This window comes from Lichenostomus cassidix, unplaced genomic scaffold (assembly GCF_008360975.1).
Source record: "Lichenostomus cassidix isolate B80296 unplaced genomic scaffold, HeHo_3.0 HiC_scaffold_42, whole genome shotgun sequence".
In the NCBI taxonomy this organism is placed as follows: Eukaryota; Metazoa; Chordata; class Aves; order Passeriformes; family Meliphagidae; genus Lichenostomus; species Lichenostomus cassidix.
This window is the reverse complement of record NW_028147241.1, coordinates 594301-613749: the sequence shown is the minus strand read 5'-3', so window position 1 is coordinate 613749 and position 19449 is coordinate 594301. Positions and strand designations below refer to the sequence as shown.

The following is a 19449-nucleotide window of genomic DNA, read 5'->3' as shown; positions in this document are numbered from 1 at the left end:
GCCTCACCTGTGGCTGGACACACCTGCAGGAATTCCCAGCGTCCAGAGTGGCTCTGTAGTCCTTGGCTGTGACAGCTTCCCCAGCTGATGTGTGGGGCTGGGTGATGGTAAAGTCTGAGGGTAACTGGTGATGGATCTTTCTAAATCCCTTCCACAATCTTTGTTAGGAATGATTGGATGCATTGCTGAGCTTCTCCCATTGTGAATCTTTGCCACTTTGAACTACAAGAAATTGCACTGATTCCTTCAGTTGGTGTCTGTGTCTTTGGTGCTGGCCCTGCCCACTGGTAAAACAAAATTGGCCTAGTGTGGCTGGAACACCACCAAATGACACTTTTTATATGTAAATGTAAGGAATCAGTCCTGTGCGAGGTTCCTGGATGGGAAGACCTTCCCTATGGTTTGCAGGCTCTGGAGTGGGCTGAGGTTGGAGCACTGTGTGAGCAATGGGGAAGTTGGTTAAAAGCAGCTGAACCACTGGATGTATTAAAATGCATCCAAAAATTGCAGTTCAAAAAAGGAAAAGAACTTGTGGGCTACGGAAGATGAGGATGAATTCTGTTAGCAGCATACTGGAAACAGCAGCAACAGAAGGAACAACTGTAGTTGGAATGCTCCTACATGGAGTGACAGAAGAAAGTTTTCATCCTGAGCTCAGATTTGTTTGTTCAAGTGAAATAATAATAATAATAATAATAATAATAGCAACACCAATAAAACCAACAACAATAATAATAAAATTATACATATATACTACAATAATATTTATATTTATATATAGTTTAAAATAATAATGTGAAATAATGCTAACAGTACTAATTTGTTAGCTTTGGCTGCTCAGGGATGTCACACCAAATATCCTACAGAATATGATTGACCAGAACCCAAAAGTCAGTGGGAAGCTGCAAAATTGTTTATAATGAATAAAGGAGGAAGGGATGAAATTGGCAATTTTTATAGGATTTGCTGATACTGTGATGTGGAATGCTTTGTCTGTTACTGGGAAAAAGAAAGTGATTTACACTGCTGAGTTTTTCACATACCAGACTGTTCACAAGCTGCAGGGCTGTTTGAACAGATGAAGGGGTTGTTCAAAGAGCAGTTGAAGAAATGAGGAGATGGGAATGTGTCCCGATGGAGAACCCATCTGAGAGATGTGCTCCACATCCTTAACAATGAGCCCACTGGGGACATGGAAACCCTTGATGTGCATTGCTGCCCCCAGTTTGCAAATCAGCCATGGACAGTGAGAATTGGACTTCCTGGGAAATTGTTCTGGATGTGATGGCCAATTACAGGGCCACCTCAGGCTGCAGGGTTGGATGTTTATGCATTGGAATTAATTAGGATAAATCTGAAGCAAATGACAGTTAATGATACCAAAACAGGAATTCAGATCCTCCAGGACACTTTGGTTTGGTAACTGCTCACTAGAGCTTGGCCTTGAAAGGTGTTCATGTCATCGGAGGAGGAATTGATGCAGATTATCCAGGAGAAATTCAAGTAATTCTGTTAAACAATAGTGAACAAGATTGGATTATTCAACCCCATGACAGGGTAGGATCATTATTGATATTGTAGTTTTAAAAACAATTATGAAAAAAGGATATCTACTGCAAATCTCTACTGCTTCTGGAGATAAAGGGTTTGAATCCAGCAGTCCTAATAATGGAGCCAAGATGTGGGTCCAGAGGCCAAATGGCCCTCCTGAGCCAGCTGAAGTAACAGCTCTGGAGACATTAAACTAAAACACTGTTTGAATCCTGAAACCTGGGCAAGAACAATGGGAATATGTCCCTGCAGCCAAGTGTTGTATGGCAGAACAAGTAGATGTTATAGGAAGTTGTTTTACAGATCCTGCCAGACCAAATCTCCCTGTTTGCCCCAACGTTCCCTTTGGAAAATGGTCTGATCCACAGGGCTCCATGTGAAGCTGATGTGACCCTGAGTGCCTTCCACAGGAATTCCAGCCAGGAGCCTGGAGCACCTCAAGGACTGGGACCTGGCAGCTCTCCAGCCGAAGGGGAAAGGACCCACCAAGCCTTGTTACCCACAGACACCACAGTGAAGCTGAACAGCAAAGGACCTTGGGGCATTATTCTGGAATTAAAAAGGAGCCAGCTCCATTGACAATGGAATTATTGTTCCTAACTCAAATGAGATTGAGGAAAAACAATGAATAACCTTGTCACTGAAGTACTGCTTATGTCTGTAAGTTGTATGTTGGTAGTCAACCAGAATCTTTGTTTGCCAGAAACACCTCTGGAGTTTCACCAAGGGATTAGTCATGACAATTCTTATGGAAAATGTAAAGATTAATGTAACTAAAATACTCAGTGTAACTAATTGCTGGGTATGTTCTCAATTAATGTTGGGAGGAACAGGATTCCCTTGGAGGGCCCACGCTACAGGGTGACCAGAACTCTCTCACTGGGCTCTGACTCATAGTGGAGTCAGTGAAGGGATAATTAAACTGCGCTGTGGACCAGATGAATGCATTTATCAATTTTACAGGATTCACTAGGATTTGCCTTCAGGAGAAACCTACCCTGTTATAGCTAGAGGCCACAGTGTGAAAGGATTTCTGTGCTGGAACATCTCTCACAATGTCAATAGAGCTTGGGGTGCTGGGGCTGCTCAGGGTCACTGTTACACCACTCTCAGCTGCAGTGCCACCCTTTTGGGTACTTTGGCAACAATCACAGGGAGGAGTTGGGGCTATGAAAATATTTTCCACCCAAAGAGTGCCTTTGATTTCAGAAAGCCAAAGATTCTGGTTCACCCTGTGCCCCATGTGCACTGCCTTGTCCTATGGAGTTACGTTAAGGAGCTAAATTGATTATTAGAAGAAGTAGCAAATGATACTGCTAAAATATTGAATAGCAGATCCTATGAGCTCCAACAAACACAAATGGGAGCTCTGCAGAGCCACATGGCCTTGGATTATCTGTTTGCTGCCCAGGGAGGAGCCTGTGCTATTCTAGGACAGGAATGTTGCACTTGTATCAGTGATGGGTTTGAAGTCCAACAGTCAGGAATGACCTCAATAGAAAGAGCAGTAGAAGAATGGCAGAAAGAAGAAAATTCATCTGGGTGGGCTTGGCTTGATGGCTGCCAAACTGGAGGCTGCTCTGAAATGCATTTGTGGCAGTCACTGTACTCATTGCAGTGTGTGCACTTGGTGTGTTATGATTCCATGTTAGAGTTCTTGTAACACTTTGTGCTGAGAAATGGAGCACTGAGACTTGTCTGAAAAGAGACACAGCCTCAAGAAAAAAGGGGATTTGATAAAGAGCAGAGAATAGGAACTAATTAGGCATGTTTCAAAAGGATTGCCAATTATAGTCCTGAGTAGTGAACTTGAACAGCATTTAATTGAAGAACAATTAGGTGTAATTGCCTTTACACCTAATACCTAAATCTTAGACTCTGTTATTGAAAGAATTATTAGGAAGGTTGTAGTTCATCTGTAGCTCAAAGGACCAATTGAAGTACCAAGGCCTGAACAACAGGCCCTGAGCCAAAGCTGACCTCTAGATGAACATTCCAACCAAATGTTATTTGTATCTGCTCATTAACAAAGCATTATTAGCATAATGATCTATGTATCTGTTTACTGGTGAAACCTGAATTTACCTTTCTGTATTTAGAAACCAGACAGTGCCACATCTGGCTTTGTTTGGGGTTGTAGGAACAAAGTCAACTGCCTTGGTTCCTCCTTGAGCCCTGGCCAGGCTTTGGGAGAATCCAAGAGGAGAGAATGAATCCAGATGTTCCTGCACTGGAAGTGCTGTCAGTTTGTTTGTTCAGCACTATCCAAGCTGAGGTTGGAAGCCTCACCTGTGGCTGGACACAGCTGCAGGAATTCCCAGTATCCAGAGTGGCTCTGCAGTCCTTGGCTGTGACAGCTTCCCCAGCTGATGTGTGGGTCTGGGTGATGGTAAAGTCTGAGGGTAACTGGTGATGGACCTTTCTAAATCATTATAGGCAATATTTTGTGGTGATGATTGGGTGCATTGTTGATGAGGTTCTAATTTTGTGATAATTTGCTAATGATCATGTGCTTTGCTGAGCTTCTCCTTTTGTAATTCTTGGCACTTTTGCATTCCATAAATTACACTGTTCCTTCAGTTGGTGTCTGTGTCTTTGGAGCTCACCCTGCCCACCAGCAAAACAGGATCCCCTCCTGCCCAGGTGTTCCCTGAGAAGACAAAAACCATCACTCCAAATGTCCCCCCTTCCTCCTTGTTCCTCCCACATTATACACTGAGCCTGATGTCCTGTGGTCTGGGATATCCCCAGGGTCAGTTGGGGTCACCTGTCCCCCTGTGTCCCCTCCCAAGCTCCCCCACACCCCCAGCCCCTCCCCAGCATGGCTGGACGAGGGACAGGAAAGGCCTTGGCTCTGTGTAAGCTCAGCGAGAACAAAACCATCTGTGTGTGATCAACCCTGTGCTCAGCACAGCCCCAAAGCACAGCCCCAGGAAAGCCCTGGGAAGGAAATTCCCTCTGCCCCACCCAAAGCAGCACCCCATGGCCATCCAGCATCACCACGGCTCCACAGGCTGCTTTCTGACCGTGACAATCCCCATCCCAGCAGGGCAAAGGTTGTTTGCCATGGACCCAACCTCAGCAAAGTGTCTCCTGCAGGTTGTCATGGCATTGGAGAGTGGGAAGGGGGCTTTGTGCTGGTTGCCATGGCAACCTCTGTACCAGTGATGCCCTATGGTGGTTGCCATGGAAACAGTCCCCAGCACTGACCCTTTCTGTCAGGCTGACCTGGCCTTTGGCCCTGGCACTGGGCTTTGCTGCTGGTTCCGCGGCGCCTGCCCAGCCAGCGCGGCACAGGGCAGGTGGCCATGGCACAAACCCCAGCCATGGATCCCCTGTGCCTCTGGGCAGTGACACCAGCCCTGAGCAATGGGCTGCTGCCGTGGGGTCAGTGAAGTGGCCATGATAACAGCCCCTTGCAATGGCCCAGTGCAGGTTGGCATGAGAATCCACCTCACAGCTGGCCCAGGGCAGGCCTGCAGTGCCCTTCCCAGCAGCCTGGCTGCACACAAGCACTTCCAGGGCTCTCTGCATTTCCCTTCCCCTCACTCTTGGCTCACTCACACACCTCTCAACAATCCCCTTGGTGCTTTGAGCTGCAAGGAGTTCCAAGCTTGTCTGTCCTTCAGCAGTCACTCTAATTGTGCCTTCAGCCAACTCTGGATTTGTGTTTATTGCAGAACTTCATGTGTGTCTAAAACATTCCTTGCAGGGTTCTGCCTTGGGCAAGGGGAACCTCCTTGGTGGCAGCTTGGGCTTGGCACACACTTGAGGAGGGTGTCTGTTTTCAGTGGGGAAACTTAGGAGTTAGAAGTTGCTTCAAAAAATAAAATATGAAAACCCCTCTTTGCTTGAGTGCAGCCAATTCTGCAAGCAAAGCAGGTCCCAGGTGAGTGAGGAGAGACAGGATGGGGTTGGGCTTTTAGGACCAGGGTTGTCCCCACTCAGACATCAAGGCACAGCTTCTCTGACCAAGCCAGACCTCCTTAGGGGAGACCCTGGATCAATGTCAGTCACAGAATGCTGCAATCACCTCTTCTCTACAGGGAAAAATAAACCCTTTAAACTAGGAATTTGGATTGATTAGATGCTCCTTGAAATATCTCTCCGTAACTAAAAAAAACCCCAGTTTTCTAATGAACTGCACTAGACCAGAGGAAAATCAAGGCAGAGCCATGGTTTGTTAGGAGTCTGGATCAGCCCAAGGCTTTGTGTGCCAAGGCAGAGCCAGGCAGGATGCAGAGCTGTCAGCAAAGGAAGGGCCAGCGAGGTGGGGCAGCCGGGGGATGATGACAGCCTGCAGGGACAGAGGCACAGGGCATGGACAGCGTAGGACAGCCTGGGCTGGAGAGGGCAGAGGGATGTGCAGGAGCTGCAAGGCCCTGACAGAGCCAACTTGTGCAGCACTTTGGCCATGGCTGCTGTCCCTGGCCCTGAGGCCAGCAGGACACAAGTGACCCTTGCAGCCCTGGGACCTCATGGCCTCCGTGTCCCTGCCCAGCAGCCTGGAAGAGGCCACCCCATGGTCCTGCCCTTGCCATTGCACATCCCCACATGCCAGTGCCCCGGCAAGAGCCCTGAGCACTGAGGGAGGGACAGGATCTGCCTTGCCAGGGGCTGGGGCTCAGGGCTTGGCCCTTTGGAGTCATGAAACTCATCCGGGTTGGCTCAGCATCAGAGACACCTTTGCCTTGCCTGTCCCCACCTGCCATCATCACTTTCTCAGTCATGTCCCTCAGTGGAACTCATTAACACTACAAGGAACTTCAGTGTTTCTATTTATGTTTCGCTTCTTGAGAAGTTATTTCCATACACTCTGAGGGACTGAGTGTGATGCAAACAGCACCAAAGCCCCGCGAGGGTCATTCCAGTCCCTGTGCTGTTGCTGTGCTGCTGAGCTGGGCTGGGCTACTGGCACAGAGGAGCTCCTGGCAAGCGGCAGCGCTGCAGAGAGACAGCTCTGCCCAGGAGCAGCTCCTGTGCACAGCCCAGCAGGGCTGGGGCACTGCCAGGCCATCTCAGGGACACCAGCAGGGCACACCCAGAGCTCACAGGTGCTCAGCATTGGCAGGGGCTGTGCCATGGCCCAGAGGGGGCTGTGTCATAGCCATGGGCGCCTCTGGGGCTGTGTCAGAGAGCCTCAGAGCAGCTGTGATGTCAGAAAGGAGCTGTGAGACGTCACAGAGTGGGTTGTGCGAGGTCATGGAGCAGGTATGGCATCATAGAGGGGACTGTGTGACATCACAGATCAGCCTGTGACATCACAGTGTGGCTGTATGACATCCCAGGTGGGCTGTGAGGTCACAGAGGGCTGTGAGGTCACAGAGTGGGTTGAGACATCACAGAGCTGGCTGTGACATCACAGACTGGGCTGTGAAATCACCGGTTGGTTGTGTGACATCATTGGGCAGGATGTAATGTCACACGGTGGTGATGTGACATCATAAAGCAGGCTGTGGCACAGAGTAGGTTGTGACATCACAAAGAGGGCTGTGCGGCTGCAGAGCAGACTCTGCCATCATAGAGGATGGCTCTGTTGGACATCAGAGAGCAGGATGTGACATCACAGTGTGGCTTTGTGACATCATGGAGCAGGCTGTGTGATGTCACAGAGAAGGCTGTGAAATCCCAGAGTGGGTTGTGACATCACAGGGTTGCTGGGTGACATCCCAGCTGGGTTGTGACATCACAGAGCAGGTTGTGATGTCGCAGAATGCTGGTGTGACACCCGAGGGCAGATTGTTTGACATCAGAGTGTGAACTGTGACATCCCAGAGTGGCTCTGTGACATCACAGGTAGCTGTGTGACATCACAGGTAGCTGTGTGAGGTCACTGGGGAGGTGACTCCACCCCAGCCCCCCCTCACAGTTTCCCCCAGAGAAGTCCAACGCTTCTCGTGCACAGCAGGGTCCCCTGTCCCCCCAGGTCCCCCCTGCCCCCCAGTGCCACAGCCTCCCCCAGAGGATGTTCCATGAGATAGACCCCCAGAGCCTGACACAGGGACAGGGGGGACAGGGCCCTGGGGGCTGGGACCCCCCAGCAGTGTCCCCGTGTCCCCCAGGGTGAGAGCCTGGCCCAGGGCTCCTTCAACCTCTTATGAATGAGGGCTTGAGAGCACTTAAAATATCCCCAGCGAGGGATCAGCAAAAATCAGGTTTCATATTGAGTGAAAGCATGAGAAAATTCCTTGGCAAGAGTCACTCTGCCCCTGACTGGACAGTTCAGGCACACCAGGGGAAAAAAGCAACAATGAAACCAAGGAAATTCAGGCAATCAAACCAGAAATGAACTGAGAACCGGCACTGTGTGTGTGTGTGTGGGTGCTTCTCTAATAAGACAGTGAGGGAAGAGATGAGTATGGCCTAAAAGCCAGAGAGCCCTCAAACTCCAACGATCTTCACTTATACTGTACAGGAAGGATGGATGATGACTCAGGAAGGATGTCGAGATGCTGGGACATATCCAGAGAAGGGCAACAAAGCTGGGGAAGGGTCTGGAGCACAATTCCTATGGATAGCAGCTGAGGGAGCTGGGGTGGTTTAGCCTGGAGAAAAGGAGGCTCAGGGGAGACCTTTGCACTCTCTACAATCACCTGAAAGGAGGTTGTAGACACGTGGGAGTCGATCTCTTCTCCCAGGAGACCACTGACAGAATGAGAGGACACAGTCATAAGCTGCGCCAGAGGAAGTTTAGGTTAGACATCAGGAAAAAATTCTTCACCGAAAGAGTGATTGGGCACTTGAATCATCTGCCCAGGGAGGTGGTGGAGTCACCGTCCCTGGAGGTGTTTACAAAAAGACTGGATGTGGCCCTCAATGCCATGGTTTAGTTGATGAGGAGGTGGTAGGGCATAGGTTGGACTTGATGATCTCAAAAGTCGTTTCTATCCCAGTTCATTCTGTGGTTCTGTGGTTCTGTGGCTCTGTGGTTGGGATCTCCCAGCTGGCTCCTGTTATCCCAGGTGGGAACCCCCAGCCAGATCCCATTATCCCCAGTGGGGATTCCCCAGCTGGATCCCATTATCCCAGCTGGGATGCCCCAGGAATGCTCCCATAAAAGGCTCCCGAGCCTCCCCTTTTCCATGCCCTGCTTTCCCTAGAGCCAGGATGGGCTTTGGGAGCTGCTTTGGGGTCACACTGCTTTGCTGGGTGTTGGCCTTGGCCACATCCTCCAACCCCTGGGGTTTTCCCCCACAGAATCCCAGGATGTGGCGGCTGTGGGGAGACTCCTCCCGGAGCCGTGTCCCTGCCGCGGCGCTGCCCTGGGCGCGGGTGGATCTGTCACAGCTGCAGGCGCTGTCCCCGCGCCCCGCGGTGGCCGTGCGGTGCCAGGAGGGGCAGCTGGCGGTCACCGTGCGCAGGGACCTCTTTGGCACCGGGCGCCCGGTGCGGGCAGCGGAGCTGAGCCTGGGCGCGGCCTCATGCCCTCCCCTGGCCCCAAACCCCGCCCAGGCCTTTGTCACCTTTGTGGCTGCGCTGCACGAGTGTGGCAGCACCCTGCAGGTGAGGGGCACCTGAGCCACTGTGACCAGGGGTTGGTGGCCCTCGGGGTGAGGGTTTGGGTATCCCCGGGGGAGGCGGTGGCCCAGGGCTGAGGGTTTGTCCCCTAAGCTTGACTTGATGAAGGTTCTGGTGGGTTTGGAGTATGGAATGGTGTGTGCAGAGGTGGATTTTGGGGATACGGATACCCCTGTCCAGCCTGTGATGAGGGGCAGACTCAGCAGTGGGTTTTGGGATTGGATGCAGGAATTGATGGGATAACAGCTCCTGGGGTGCTGTGCCCAAGTCCTGGATGCTCCTGGGCCCCTCTCAAGCTGGCACCTCGTTGGGATGCCACTAAAAGCTCTGTGGCACCTTACAGGATTGGGGAGGTGGCTTTGGTGGCCTCTATGTCCTGGCATGGTCCCTGCTGGTGCTGAGTTTGTTTTCCTGATTTTTTTCCCTCTCCCAAATTCTCCCTCCAGGTGACCCCAGACTCACTGATCTACAGAACCACCCTGTCCTACAAACCCACCCCTTCTGGAAACCCCCTAATCGTGAGGGCCACCCCGGCTGAGATCCCCATCGAGTGTCACTACCCCAGGTGAGTGGCTGGCGCTGTCCCCATGCTGCCCTGGTGCCGAGGGGACAACACCATGGTTGGGAATTCCCATTGCCTCCCTTTAGGAAGAGCAACGTGAGCAGCGGTGCCGTGCGCCCCACATGGGCTCCGTTCCGCTCCACACTGGCGGCTCAGGAGCAGCTCCGGTTCTCCCTGCGCCTCATGGACGGTGGGTGCAGCCCGGGGACCTCGTGTCCCTCGGGTCCCTGCTCCTGGTGGCTCCCGGTGACATCCTGGGAGTCCAAAAAGAGCCCGAATCCACCCCACGGGGGATGCCGCACATTTAAGAGGTGCTCCATTCCCGGGAGGTGCCCAGAGTGACCCCCCTGGGATCCACATTGCAGACACCTGGAGCAGGGAGAGGCTCTCCAACACCTTCCAGCTCGGGGACAGCCTCCGCTTCCAGGCCGATGTCACCTCGGAGGGCCACGTGCCCCTGCGGCTCTTGGTGGATCGGTGTGTGGCCACCCCGAGCCCCGACAGGAGCTCATCCCCCCGCTACGCCTTCATCGACCTGGGCGGGTAAGGCCGGGCTCCGGGGCTGGCGGGCTAAGGGTTAAATCCCGTAGGATTCCTGCAATCCTAAAGGATTAATTCCCTGGGCAAATCCTGCCTTCCCGGCCCTTCTCCAGGTGCCTGCTGGACGGCAGGGCAGAGCACACCGGCTCAGCCTTCGTGGCCCCGCGGCCCCGGCCGGAGTCGCTGCGGTTCCGGCTGGGCGCCTTCAAATTCGCGGGAGACGCCGGCAGTGTGGTGAGCTCTCGTTCCCACCTCTCCTCCTCCTCCTCCTCCTCGCCCGGTTTCTCCGTGGGAAAAAACCTCCCAAAGTCTCCAAGAGAAATGACTTGTCCTGGGTTTGCCCTGCCAGCTCTACATCAGCTGCCACCTGCGGGTGTCCCCGGCGGCCGCAGCCCCGAATGCCGGGAGTAAAGCCTGTTCCTTCGGCAGCGCCAGCGGCCTGTGAGTGTCCCTGTGCCGGGGAGGGGCCCCGCCCGCGGCAGGGGGGTCACAGGTGACTCTGTTCCAGGTGGGCCCCTCTGGAGGGCAGCGGGGACATCTGCAGCTGCTGTGACACCGGCAGCTGTCCCTCTCCCGGAGCAGATTCCCGGGCAAGCCGCGCTCCGGCCGCAGGGCCGGGCAGGCGCGTCAGGAGGGACGGCCCCGCCGAGCCAGGTGTGTCCCCGCGGTGTCCCCAGGGGTGGCACCCGAGGGCTGGGGACGGCTTTGGGGGAAGGGCGATCCCGGCTACTCCGCGGTGTCCGGAGGGAAGGGCTTTGGAAAGGAAAGAGGGGGATTTTGGTGGGATAGCGGGAAACAATTCCGTGTGGCTGGGGAGGTCCTGGCACCTTTGTTCCTCCCTGGAAGTGTCCCGGGCCGGGCTGGAGCCACCTGGGACAGTGGGAAGTGTCCCTCCCCGTGGCATGGGATGGGCTTTGAGGGCCCTTCCATCCCAGTCCATTCTGTGATCCTATTCCAAGTGACTGTGTCTTTGCATTTAAAACCCCTGGAATTCTGCTCTTCCCGTGCCCATCTCTCTGTCATTCCCCAAATCCAGCCCGAGTGGGAATTCCCTCCCCTGGGAACTCATTCCCATCTTTTTCTAGGTGAGCTCTCAGGGCCGACTGAGGCTGACATCTCTGTGGGACCCCTGCTCATCCTGGAGCCAGCTCAGGGATTATGGAACCTCTCTGGGAGTCTGGGATCAGCTGCAAACACCCCCCAGGGTAAGGGCTTTTGAGGTTTTGTCTTTGGTTTTTTTGTTTGTCTTTTGGGGTTGTTTTTGTATGGTTTTGGTTTAGATGGATTTTGGTTGATGGTTTTTTTGGTTGTTGTTTTGATTTTATTTTTTTCCCCTTTTTTGTTTTTTTTTTTTTTTGTTTGCGGTTTCCTTGTGGCTTTGTTTTGGTTTTTGGGGTTTTTTGTGTTTTGGTTTGGTTTTTTGTTTTGGTTTTCTGGGGGGTTTTTGGCTTTTGTTTTATTTCTGGTTTTGAGGGGTTTATTGTTTTGTTTAGTTACCTGTAGAGGTTTTTTGTTTGTTTTGTTTGATTTTGATGTGGGTTTTTTTAGGAGTTTTTTTGGGTGTCTTTGGGGGGTGTTTTTGAGTTGGGATTTTTTTCAATTTTTAAATTATTTTGGGTTTTTGGTTTTGTCTGTCTTGTTTTTCTGTTTGTTTTTTACTTTTTTTTTTTGGGGGGGGTATGTTTTCTTGTTTGGCTGGGGTTTTTTGTGCTTTTTTCCTTGGTGGGGTTGCATCCCCAGGCCTCAACCCAGGGGTTGATCCCACCATGAATTCCCTATGAATTCCACTCGGGACTTTTTGGAACAACCCCCCAGAGCCGCCTTGGGGGGCTCATTCCCAAGGATTGGATAGAAGGTGGGAAGCCAATCAGGGAATGCTGAGTGGGTTTTGTCCCTTCCAGGTGCCGCAGGTGGAATTCCTGCAGGGATCCAGGGGCTCCTGCTGGTGGTGGCTGCTCTGCTGAGCCTGACAGCGCTGGGAATGCTCCTGGGAATGTGCTGGGAAAGGCTCTGCCCTCCAGGAATGTCCCCGTGCTCCCCATCCCAATAAAGAGCAGCATTTCTGTCATCTCCTGGGGTCCTCTGTGGGATGGGGAGGGGACACAGGTGGCCTTGGGATGGAATCCGTGCTCCGGGCAAAGGGGTGGGATCGGGGATGTGGAGCTGCGGCTGCCTGGAAGCAATTCCCAAAGCCCTCCAGCCCCTGGAATTGGGAGGCACAGGTGGATTCTCCCAAGGTTTGTCCTTGGTAAGAGATCCTAAACAAGGGGTGGCTCCAGTTGTTGGGGATTACTGGAGTTTTGGGGTTCTAAATGGTTTCCTGATTCCAGAATTCCCAGTTTCCCTTCCTTGTCCAGCAGGATGCAGGAATGAGGCTCTGCCATCCCTCGGAGGACATGAGGGCTGCTGGAATTGTGGAATTTTGGTTGGGTTCAAGGCCAAGTTTGGCTTCTCTGCAGGGATAACCTGGGAACAACCTCGGTGTTGGGGTTGGGAAAGGGCTGGAGGTGCTTCTGTTGGGCAAGGCTGGGTGGAAATGGATTCCATTGTTTCTGTGGAATGTGAGAGCTCCAGGATGAGCATGGCAATGGCATTGGATTCCTTGAGGCTGCCAGCACCTTCCCCGGCTGATCCCAAGCCATGGAATGCCATTCCAGGGCCGATTCCCCTCCATCCCTGAGCTCTGAGGGACCTTTTCCATATCCTGGGAGAATCCAGAGATCTGCTGCTTCCCAGGTCCTTTCTTGAGCCCAAAAAAAGGCTCCTGGCCTCCGATGTGGAATGAAAAGGACCAAGGTTGGATTGGAGGTTCTATCCGTTGCTTTTCCCTTCTCCAAACAGCTCCCGTTCTGTGCATTCCCAAAACTTTGCGGCTGGAATTCCCCAGCCAATGGGAATGGTGTGCTGCTGTCTCCCTCTGATATTCCAAAAAAACCAGGGAGTGGCTCCGGCTCTGAATGAGCCTTTTTGGGTTTGGGAGGGTGGGGGGAGCAGGGCCTCCCTTCCCAGCTAGGATGGACATTCCAGGGATACTTTTCCTGCTCCTCTTCCCCAGGCATTTCAGCAGCTGGGCTGGAAGAATCAAGTGGGAAAATCGGGGAGCCCTGGAAGTTGGGTTTTTTGGGATATGGAAATGTCCTGGCACGTTTCAGGCTCGAGCTCCTTCCTCAGGAGTGTCCAACTCTGCTCCAGACTGTGTCCCATCCCAGCCATCAGCACAGGGCAGGGCAGGGTCTTCTCCTCACTTCATGGCCATGGGGAGCTCTAAGTCCTGGGATCTCCATCCAATTCTTCATCTCATTCCTTCCCAGCCTCCCACTGCCCTGTCCCCTCAGGGTCTGTCCCAGCCCGGCCAACCTGCCTGGCAGTGGCACAGCCCTGCTGGAGCTCCAGAGGAGCCGCAGCAAGAGGCACCTCGGAGCCCTGGGCAATCCAGCCGGCAGCACACGGGCAGGACACAGATGGAGCTTCCTGGCTGGCAGAGGCCTTGTGGCCATCTCCAGGCACAGTCTCGCAGGGATCCCCGCAGCTCCTGCCTCTGCCCACTATGCTCTGGTGCAAGTGTTGAGGCTTCAGCAGGACCACCAAAGGCCAAGGGGCTTCTGGCCACTTTCCCTTCCACACTGCATGCCCGGACAACCTGCTGAGCACAAGCACCCTTTTTCCCCTCTTCCCCTCTATGCCCTGCAGACACTGGGCACCGAAAGAAACATCCTGGAAGTCTGTGTATTAGAACACATTCTATATTTGCATACTAAGAAAAAAAGAAAAGGCTTAAAGAAAACAGGAGATCCCTGGCAGGCTCAGGTGGCACCAGCAAATGGAGCAGACAGATCAGCTCTCCACAGAGCTCCAGCAGCAAAGCCAGCCACAGCCCCGCAGACGAGGCCATGTCTGGCACACTCTGTGGAGTTGATTTGGCTGCTCCTGGAAGATGGAGCTGCGAGTCTTTGTCACTGCCTGGAGGATGTAGGAAGTTTGCAGTGCCAGGCTTCTGACAGTGAGGCTGATGTCTTCTGCTGCATCTTCAAGGGCTGGGACAGAGAGGAAGAGAGCCCCGGTCACATCCCGGATCTGTGGGGACCCGAGGAGATCCCCCCCTGCCAGGGCCATCCCAGCCCGCTCTTGCCGTGGCCACGAGGGAGCAGGGGCCAAGGGGAGCAGCTGGAAGGTGCTGGCCATGAATCCCCGATGTGCCCCTGACTCTCCGTGTGCTCTGCCCACGCTGCCCCTCGTCCCCACAGCGAGCAGAGCTCTCCGCAGCCGGGCAGGGATTGCAGCTGCACCCGCCAGCCCCCGCTGACACCCTGCTGCCCTCACTCACCCTCGAAAATGATCTGCAATTCTTCCTGCTGCCTCCTCAAGCTCCGCCCGACGATCCCTGGGAACACAGAGCCTGTCACAGTCCCAGCGGCACAGCTCCCCCACAGCGGCCCTGCTAGCCCTGTGGCCACACGGCCTCCTGCGCCGGCAGGGCTCAGCCCGGGCCCTTGCCGCATCCTGCCGCCCGAGGAAGGGCAGGGCTGCGAGAGGAGGGCGGCAGCAGCCCCGAGGCCAGGCGGGGCTCCACAGCCCCGGGCCGGATGGAGCTGGCGGGGCAGCAGGCGGGGCTGGGGCCGAGCTGCGGCGGCGCGGGGCGGGGAGGGAGCCCGGACTCGCGGCTCACCGATGAACCTGATGGCCTCCTCTTGCAGGGGCTCCTGTGGGCTGTGCACGTAGGGCAGGGCCTGGCGCAGGTGCTCGGCCGCTCGGCTCCTGTGCTCTGCCAGCTGCAGAGAGACAGAGCCGGCAGGGAAGGCTTGGCGCGGGCTCAGCCCCTCTGGGCGCAGCAGTGGGCAGGGGCACAGCTGCCAGCGCCACACACCGAGCACCGGCCACAGGGGGCTTCTCCAGGCTGCGGCTGGGGCTTCCACGCTGTCCTTACCAGGCACTCGCCGAACTTCCACAGCTGCTTGTTCTTCACCAGCTGCTCGAGATGCCTGCTCTTCAGGAACTCGACCGCAGAAAGCAGCGCTTCCCGAGAGGCCTGGAGAGCAGCAGAGACATGGAAATAGCCCCACAGCCCAGGGCACAGGAGCTGTGTCCCCGTGCCAAGGCCACGAGGAGGCTGCAGCCCGTGAGGTGCACAGGCGGGAGGCAGCTGAGCCCCCTGGCAGGGGGATACCAGCAGCCCACGAGTCCTCACCGCTGCCACAGACCGCTTCTCATCATGGCAGTGCAAGAAGAGTGGGAGCAGGCTCTGGCGCACTTGTGCCTTCAAGGCCTTTTTCTCCTTTTGCACTCCAGAAGTCACCAAGGCTTGGAAGAGCACCATGGAGAGCAGCCGCACCGTGCTACTATCCTGTAGGAAAAGAAGAAAGAAAGAAAGACCTCAGCACTGGCAGCTCCAAGCTCACCTAGGCACATGCCTGAAAATGCTCAGGGCACAAAGTGTCCGGGCAGCACCCAGTGCCCGTGGCTGGGGGCACAGAGCCTTACGTTGTCAAAGAGGGGCAGGAGCACCTCAGCCAGCTGCAGGGCAACGGGGCTGGCTATCAGCCCGACTTTGTCCACGATTGTATAGCCGAGTACCATGAGTGTCATCAAAACCATGCCTCCATCTGTGTCCCACAGGAGCTTGATGAGCCTTTCAGTCAGGCTCCACATTCTTTCAGTCTGTGCAGAACACAAGTCTGTGAAACCCCAGCCTGCTGCTGCAGGGCCCAGAGGCCAAAGGCCTTTCCCAAAAGCACTTGGGCAGCTGAACCGGGAGGCAGGACAGCTGGGAGCAGTTGCCTCCGCTCCTGAAGTCCAGCCAAGGCCAAGTGGCTGTGTTGCCCAGCCCCACACTGCCAGCACGGCTTCAGCTGCTGCCCCCTTCTCACCATCCAGGGATCATCAGTGAGCTGGAGGAGGGCCCTGAGCGCCAGGCGACGCCTCTCCCTGCACTTGCTCCACAGGTGCCTTGAGACAATTTTCAGGACTGTGTTCCCACATTTCCTCAAGTCCAGGCACTGCAGGATCTGCAAGGCACAGGGCAGTGACAGGGGAGCTGGCTGGCAGGGGCCACACAGGGCTGGGCCCAGGCAGCAGCAGCAGAAGGGCATGGGCACCGTCCCAGGCAGCTGCAGCTATGAGAGGGCAGAGAGCTGGGAGGCAGCTGAGTGAGGCAGTGCTGGCCTTCAGGCTCACCTCCACAAGGAATGCCAGGCTGGGCAGATCCCAGCGTGGGTCCCTCCTGCTGAGCCGCCTGAGCAGGTGGCGAGTGATCTGGGAACACAAGGGTATGGAGACACGGGACATCTCCCTGGCAGGAGGAAAAAGGCACCAAAACCCTCAGCTGGGGGGGAAAAATCTCTGCCAGGACTAACTCACAGAGGTTTGCTTTTTCCCCAGCATCCCTGGAGGGAATGTGGGCATTTTGGGAGGTGGCTCCTTGTGGGCAGCCTCCTGTCCCAGCCTTTTCCCGTGTGCTCGGCTGTCCCTCTGTGACAAGGCCCTCTGGCCCACAAGCACAGGGACTGTGAGGGGCACCCTGGGCACAGGACACAAACACCACAGGCAGTGGGGAGGAGGGGGCATCTCACCTGGCCAGCAGACGCACAGCATTGTGCTGGGTGTCAGCACAGAGCAGTCTTTCCCAGCCACGCTTGCGTTGCATTGCTGCCACCACATCCTCATAGTGCAGCTGGCAGAGCAGGGCCTTCAGGGTCTGCGCTGCAAAGCTGTGTGCAGAGCAAAGCCCAGGTCACGCTGGCAGCACTGGCTCCTGCCCTGGGGACATGGGAGGGACAGGAGGACTGGCATGGAGCACCTGTTGGGGTTGGTGGCAAGGCCGTGTTGCTGCTGGCATCTCTTCCAGAAGGTATGGACCTCCTCTGGCATATCCAGTGTGCTGCAGAACACTTGGAGGAGCAGATGCACAAAGAGCTGGGGGAAATGCACCGTCACTGCCTGTGGGCAGCAGGGCACCTGGAGGATCTTCCACATCACCACAGTTGCCTGCAGAAGACAAAGCACCCCGAGACAGCACTCAGTGCTGCCCAGGTGTCTGAGTGTAGGAGGGGAGGGAGAGGCCAGGGGAGACGCAGGGAGAGCACTGGGTCTGGTGCCCCTGAACTGCCCCTAGCGCAGGTTTCTGTCCAGCACCGGAGGCAGGGGGGTGTAGAGGGGGAAGGAGGATGGAGGGGTGCTGGAGAGGCAGCCCTGGGGGCGAGCAAAGACCAATTGCAGAAACTCACAGCCAGGGCAAAGACATGCGTGTTGTCCCCATCGGAGGTGCACGTGCTGTGCTCTGGCCAGCTCCCCAGCACATCCAGGAGAGTCAGCATGGCCGGCTCCGCAGCCCTGAGCGAGCACACGATGGCCCTCCACATGCTACTGGCAGCTCTGCGGGGTCAGAGCTCTGTCTCAGGGGGGTCTCGGACACAGCACCGTGGCCTGGGCAGCTGCAGGGGCCCAGGCTGGCCGCCAGCCCTGCCTCTGCCCACTGCCTCTCGCCGGCAGCAGCCAGGCAGCCCAGCCGTGCGGGGACAGACCCCTGAGGGGCAGGGAGGGAGCATGGCAGCAGGCTTGGGGGTTACATGCCAGGGCTGGGAAATGGAGCCAGAGGGCCCTGGAACTCTCCTTTTGTCAGACACCTGGGACAGGCTCCACAGGGTGATGGGCTGGGGAGCCATGAGCCCTCTGGGCAGGTGGGCTCTGTACCTGTCACACGATGGAGCCACACGCAGGAGAGTTATCACTGCCTCAGTGGGGTATTTCTCAGTCAGATCCAGAAGTGCCCTGTACACATTGCGCTCGGGAAACTCGTTGGACACGAGCCACTGGTAAATGTACCTCACCATGGCAGGCACCTGGAGAAGGCCCAGGGAGAGCTGGAAAGCTGCCAGAGGGAGTAATGTCCCCAGCTTCCCCAGAGAAGTGCTTCCCTTGCCACCACACTGGGGTGGCCTCAAAGGCTTCAAGGGACCAGCGGGCATGGCTTGGGAGGCCAAGAAATTCCTGAGGGGCTCCAGCCCTGGCCACAGGCTGCTTACTTGCTTTGCACTGGAGACACCCTTCTCCAGAAGCAAATCCAGCAGGGCAGCGCTGGTCTTGCTTTTGAAGATGTCAGAGTATGCTCTGACCCCAGGGCCCACGGCGCTGGTCTCTTCCTCCCGAATTCTCCTGATGAATCTGCAAAGCATCTGTAGAAGAAGGGTGAGAAGAGAGGGATGTTCCCCGGAGTGCTCCAAGCGTGGTGCTCAGCCTAGCAGTGACAGCAGGCCCAGCCCAGGTGGGGATGGCTGCAGCTACCTGTGCTGTTCTGCGGAAGAGGCCACGGGCAGGCTGCTGCTCTCGTGTGCTGTGCATGCCTGCATCTGGCAAAGAGCGAGCGCAGCCAGAGCTGAGGGGCTGCAGGAGAGGCCGAAGAGCACAGGCCAGCCCTGCACTGCCCAGGCAGGGACAGCCCCGGGATGCCCAGGGATGGAGCACAGCTCTTCCGTCCTGTCCATGGGCATGTTCCCAGGGGATGGGATGGGATGGGATGGGATGGGATGGGATGGGATGGGATGGGATGGGATGGGATGGGATGGGATGGGGCCAACCTTGCTGCAGGCACCAGCCCTGTGGCCCAGCTCTGCCACTCACCCTCCTGCAGCAGCTGGAACTGCTCCAACTCTCCAGGCTGCTGTGCTGGGGCAGTTCCAGGGCCTTCTTCCTCCTCCTTCCCCCTGGCCAGCTTGGGTGCGCTTGGGGGTCTCTGCTCCATGTCACTGTCTGGATTTATAACTACTTGCAAGAGAGAAGCCTTGCGAAGGCTACAGGACAGCAAGTCCTGCACTCTGGTCTCGAGGGCTCCTGCCACAAGGCTGGGAGACTCCTCGTCTGGGCTCGAGGGCACTAGCTGCAGGGATGGGAGATGCCTCAGAAGAGCTCTGGGCACCAAGTCCTGCAGTCTGCCCTCGAGGGCACCTGCAGAAAAGAAGCCTCGGGAAGGCCACTGGTCACCAAGTCCTGTGGTCTGGCCTCGAGGTCACCTGCAGGAGAAACGCCTCGGAAAAGCTCCGGGTCAGAAAGGAACAAGTGTGCTGTGCAGGGGCTCCTCACGACACCGCTCTGTCCCATCCTGTCCCGTCGCGTGCTCTGAGCACAGTGGCGTGGCCACGTCGTTGCCAGCGCCTATGTCACGACATGTCACAAAGGGCCCTTGGACACCCTGTCCCGTGTCACATCCCACAGTGACCATGCTGCACCGTGTCACAAAGGGCCCTTGCACACACTGCCATCTGCCCTGGGGCTGCCCCCAGCCCACC

The 19449-nt window shown here is 55.6% G+C and overlaps 2 protein-coding genes across 4 annotated transcripts; one reads left to right on the top strand and one right to left on the bottom strand.

The window, feature by feature from the left end:
• Positions 1-8648: 8648 nt before the first annotated feature.
• On the top strand, positions 8649-12239 carry LOC146424124 (zona pellucida sperm-binding protein 3-like). Its single transcript, XM_085043903.1, has 9 exons — positions 8649-9054; positions 9516-9634; positions 9718-9821; positions 9997-10174; positions 10285-10405; positions 10521-10612; positions 10680-10825; positions 11257-11376; positions 12073-12239. Exons 1-9 carry the CDS (start codon positions 8659-8661, stop codon positions 12219-12221), a joined length of 1425 nt encoding a protein of 474 aa, XP_084900029.1. The 5' UTR covers positions 8649-8658; the 3' UTR covers positions 12222-12239.
• A 1659-nt stretch (positions 12240-13898) lies between these two features.
• Positions 13899-19030, bottom strand: LOC146424123 (maestro heat-like repeat-containing protein family member 7). Of its 3 annotated transcripts, none has more exons than XM_085043869.1 (15): positions 18785-19030; positions 18449-18513; positions 18190-18339; positions 17858-18006; positions 17392-17539; positions 16965-17152; positions 16738-16875; positions 16343-16457; positions 16036-16173; positions 15650-15826; positions 15357-15512; positions 15096-15197; positions 14838-14940; positions 14496-14552; positions 13899-14205 (listed from the first exon to the last, which is right to left on the bottom strand). In XM_085043869.1, the coding sequence occupies exons 1-15, from the start codon at positions 18903-18905 to the stop codon at positions 14006-14008; spliced, it is 2007 nt and encodes a 668-aa protein (XP_084899995.1). In that variant the 5' UTR covers positions 18906-19030; the 3' UTR covers positions 13899-14005. The 3 variants fall into 3 exon arrangements, with proteins under 3 accessions (XP_084899995.1, XP_084899996.1, XP_084899997.1); XM_085043871.1 differs by having other exon boundaries at positions 14064-14205; positions 15107-15197; XM_085043870.1 differs by lacking the exon at positions 18449-18513.
• Positions 19031-19449: the final 419 nt, after the last annotated feature.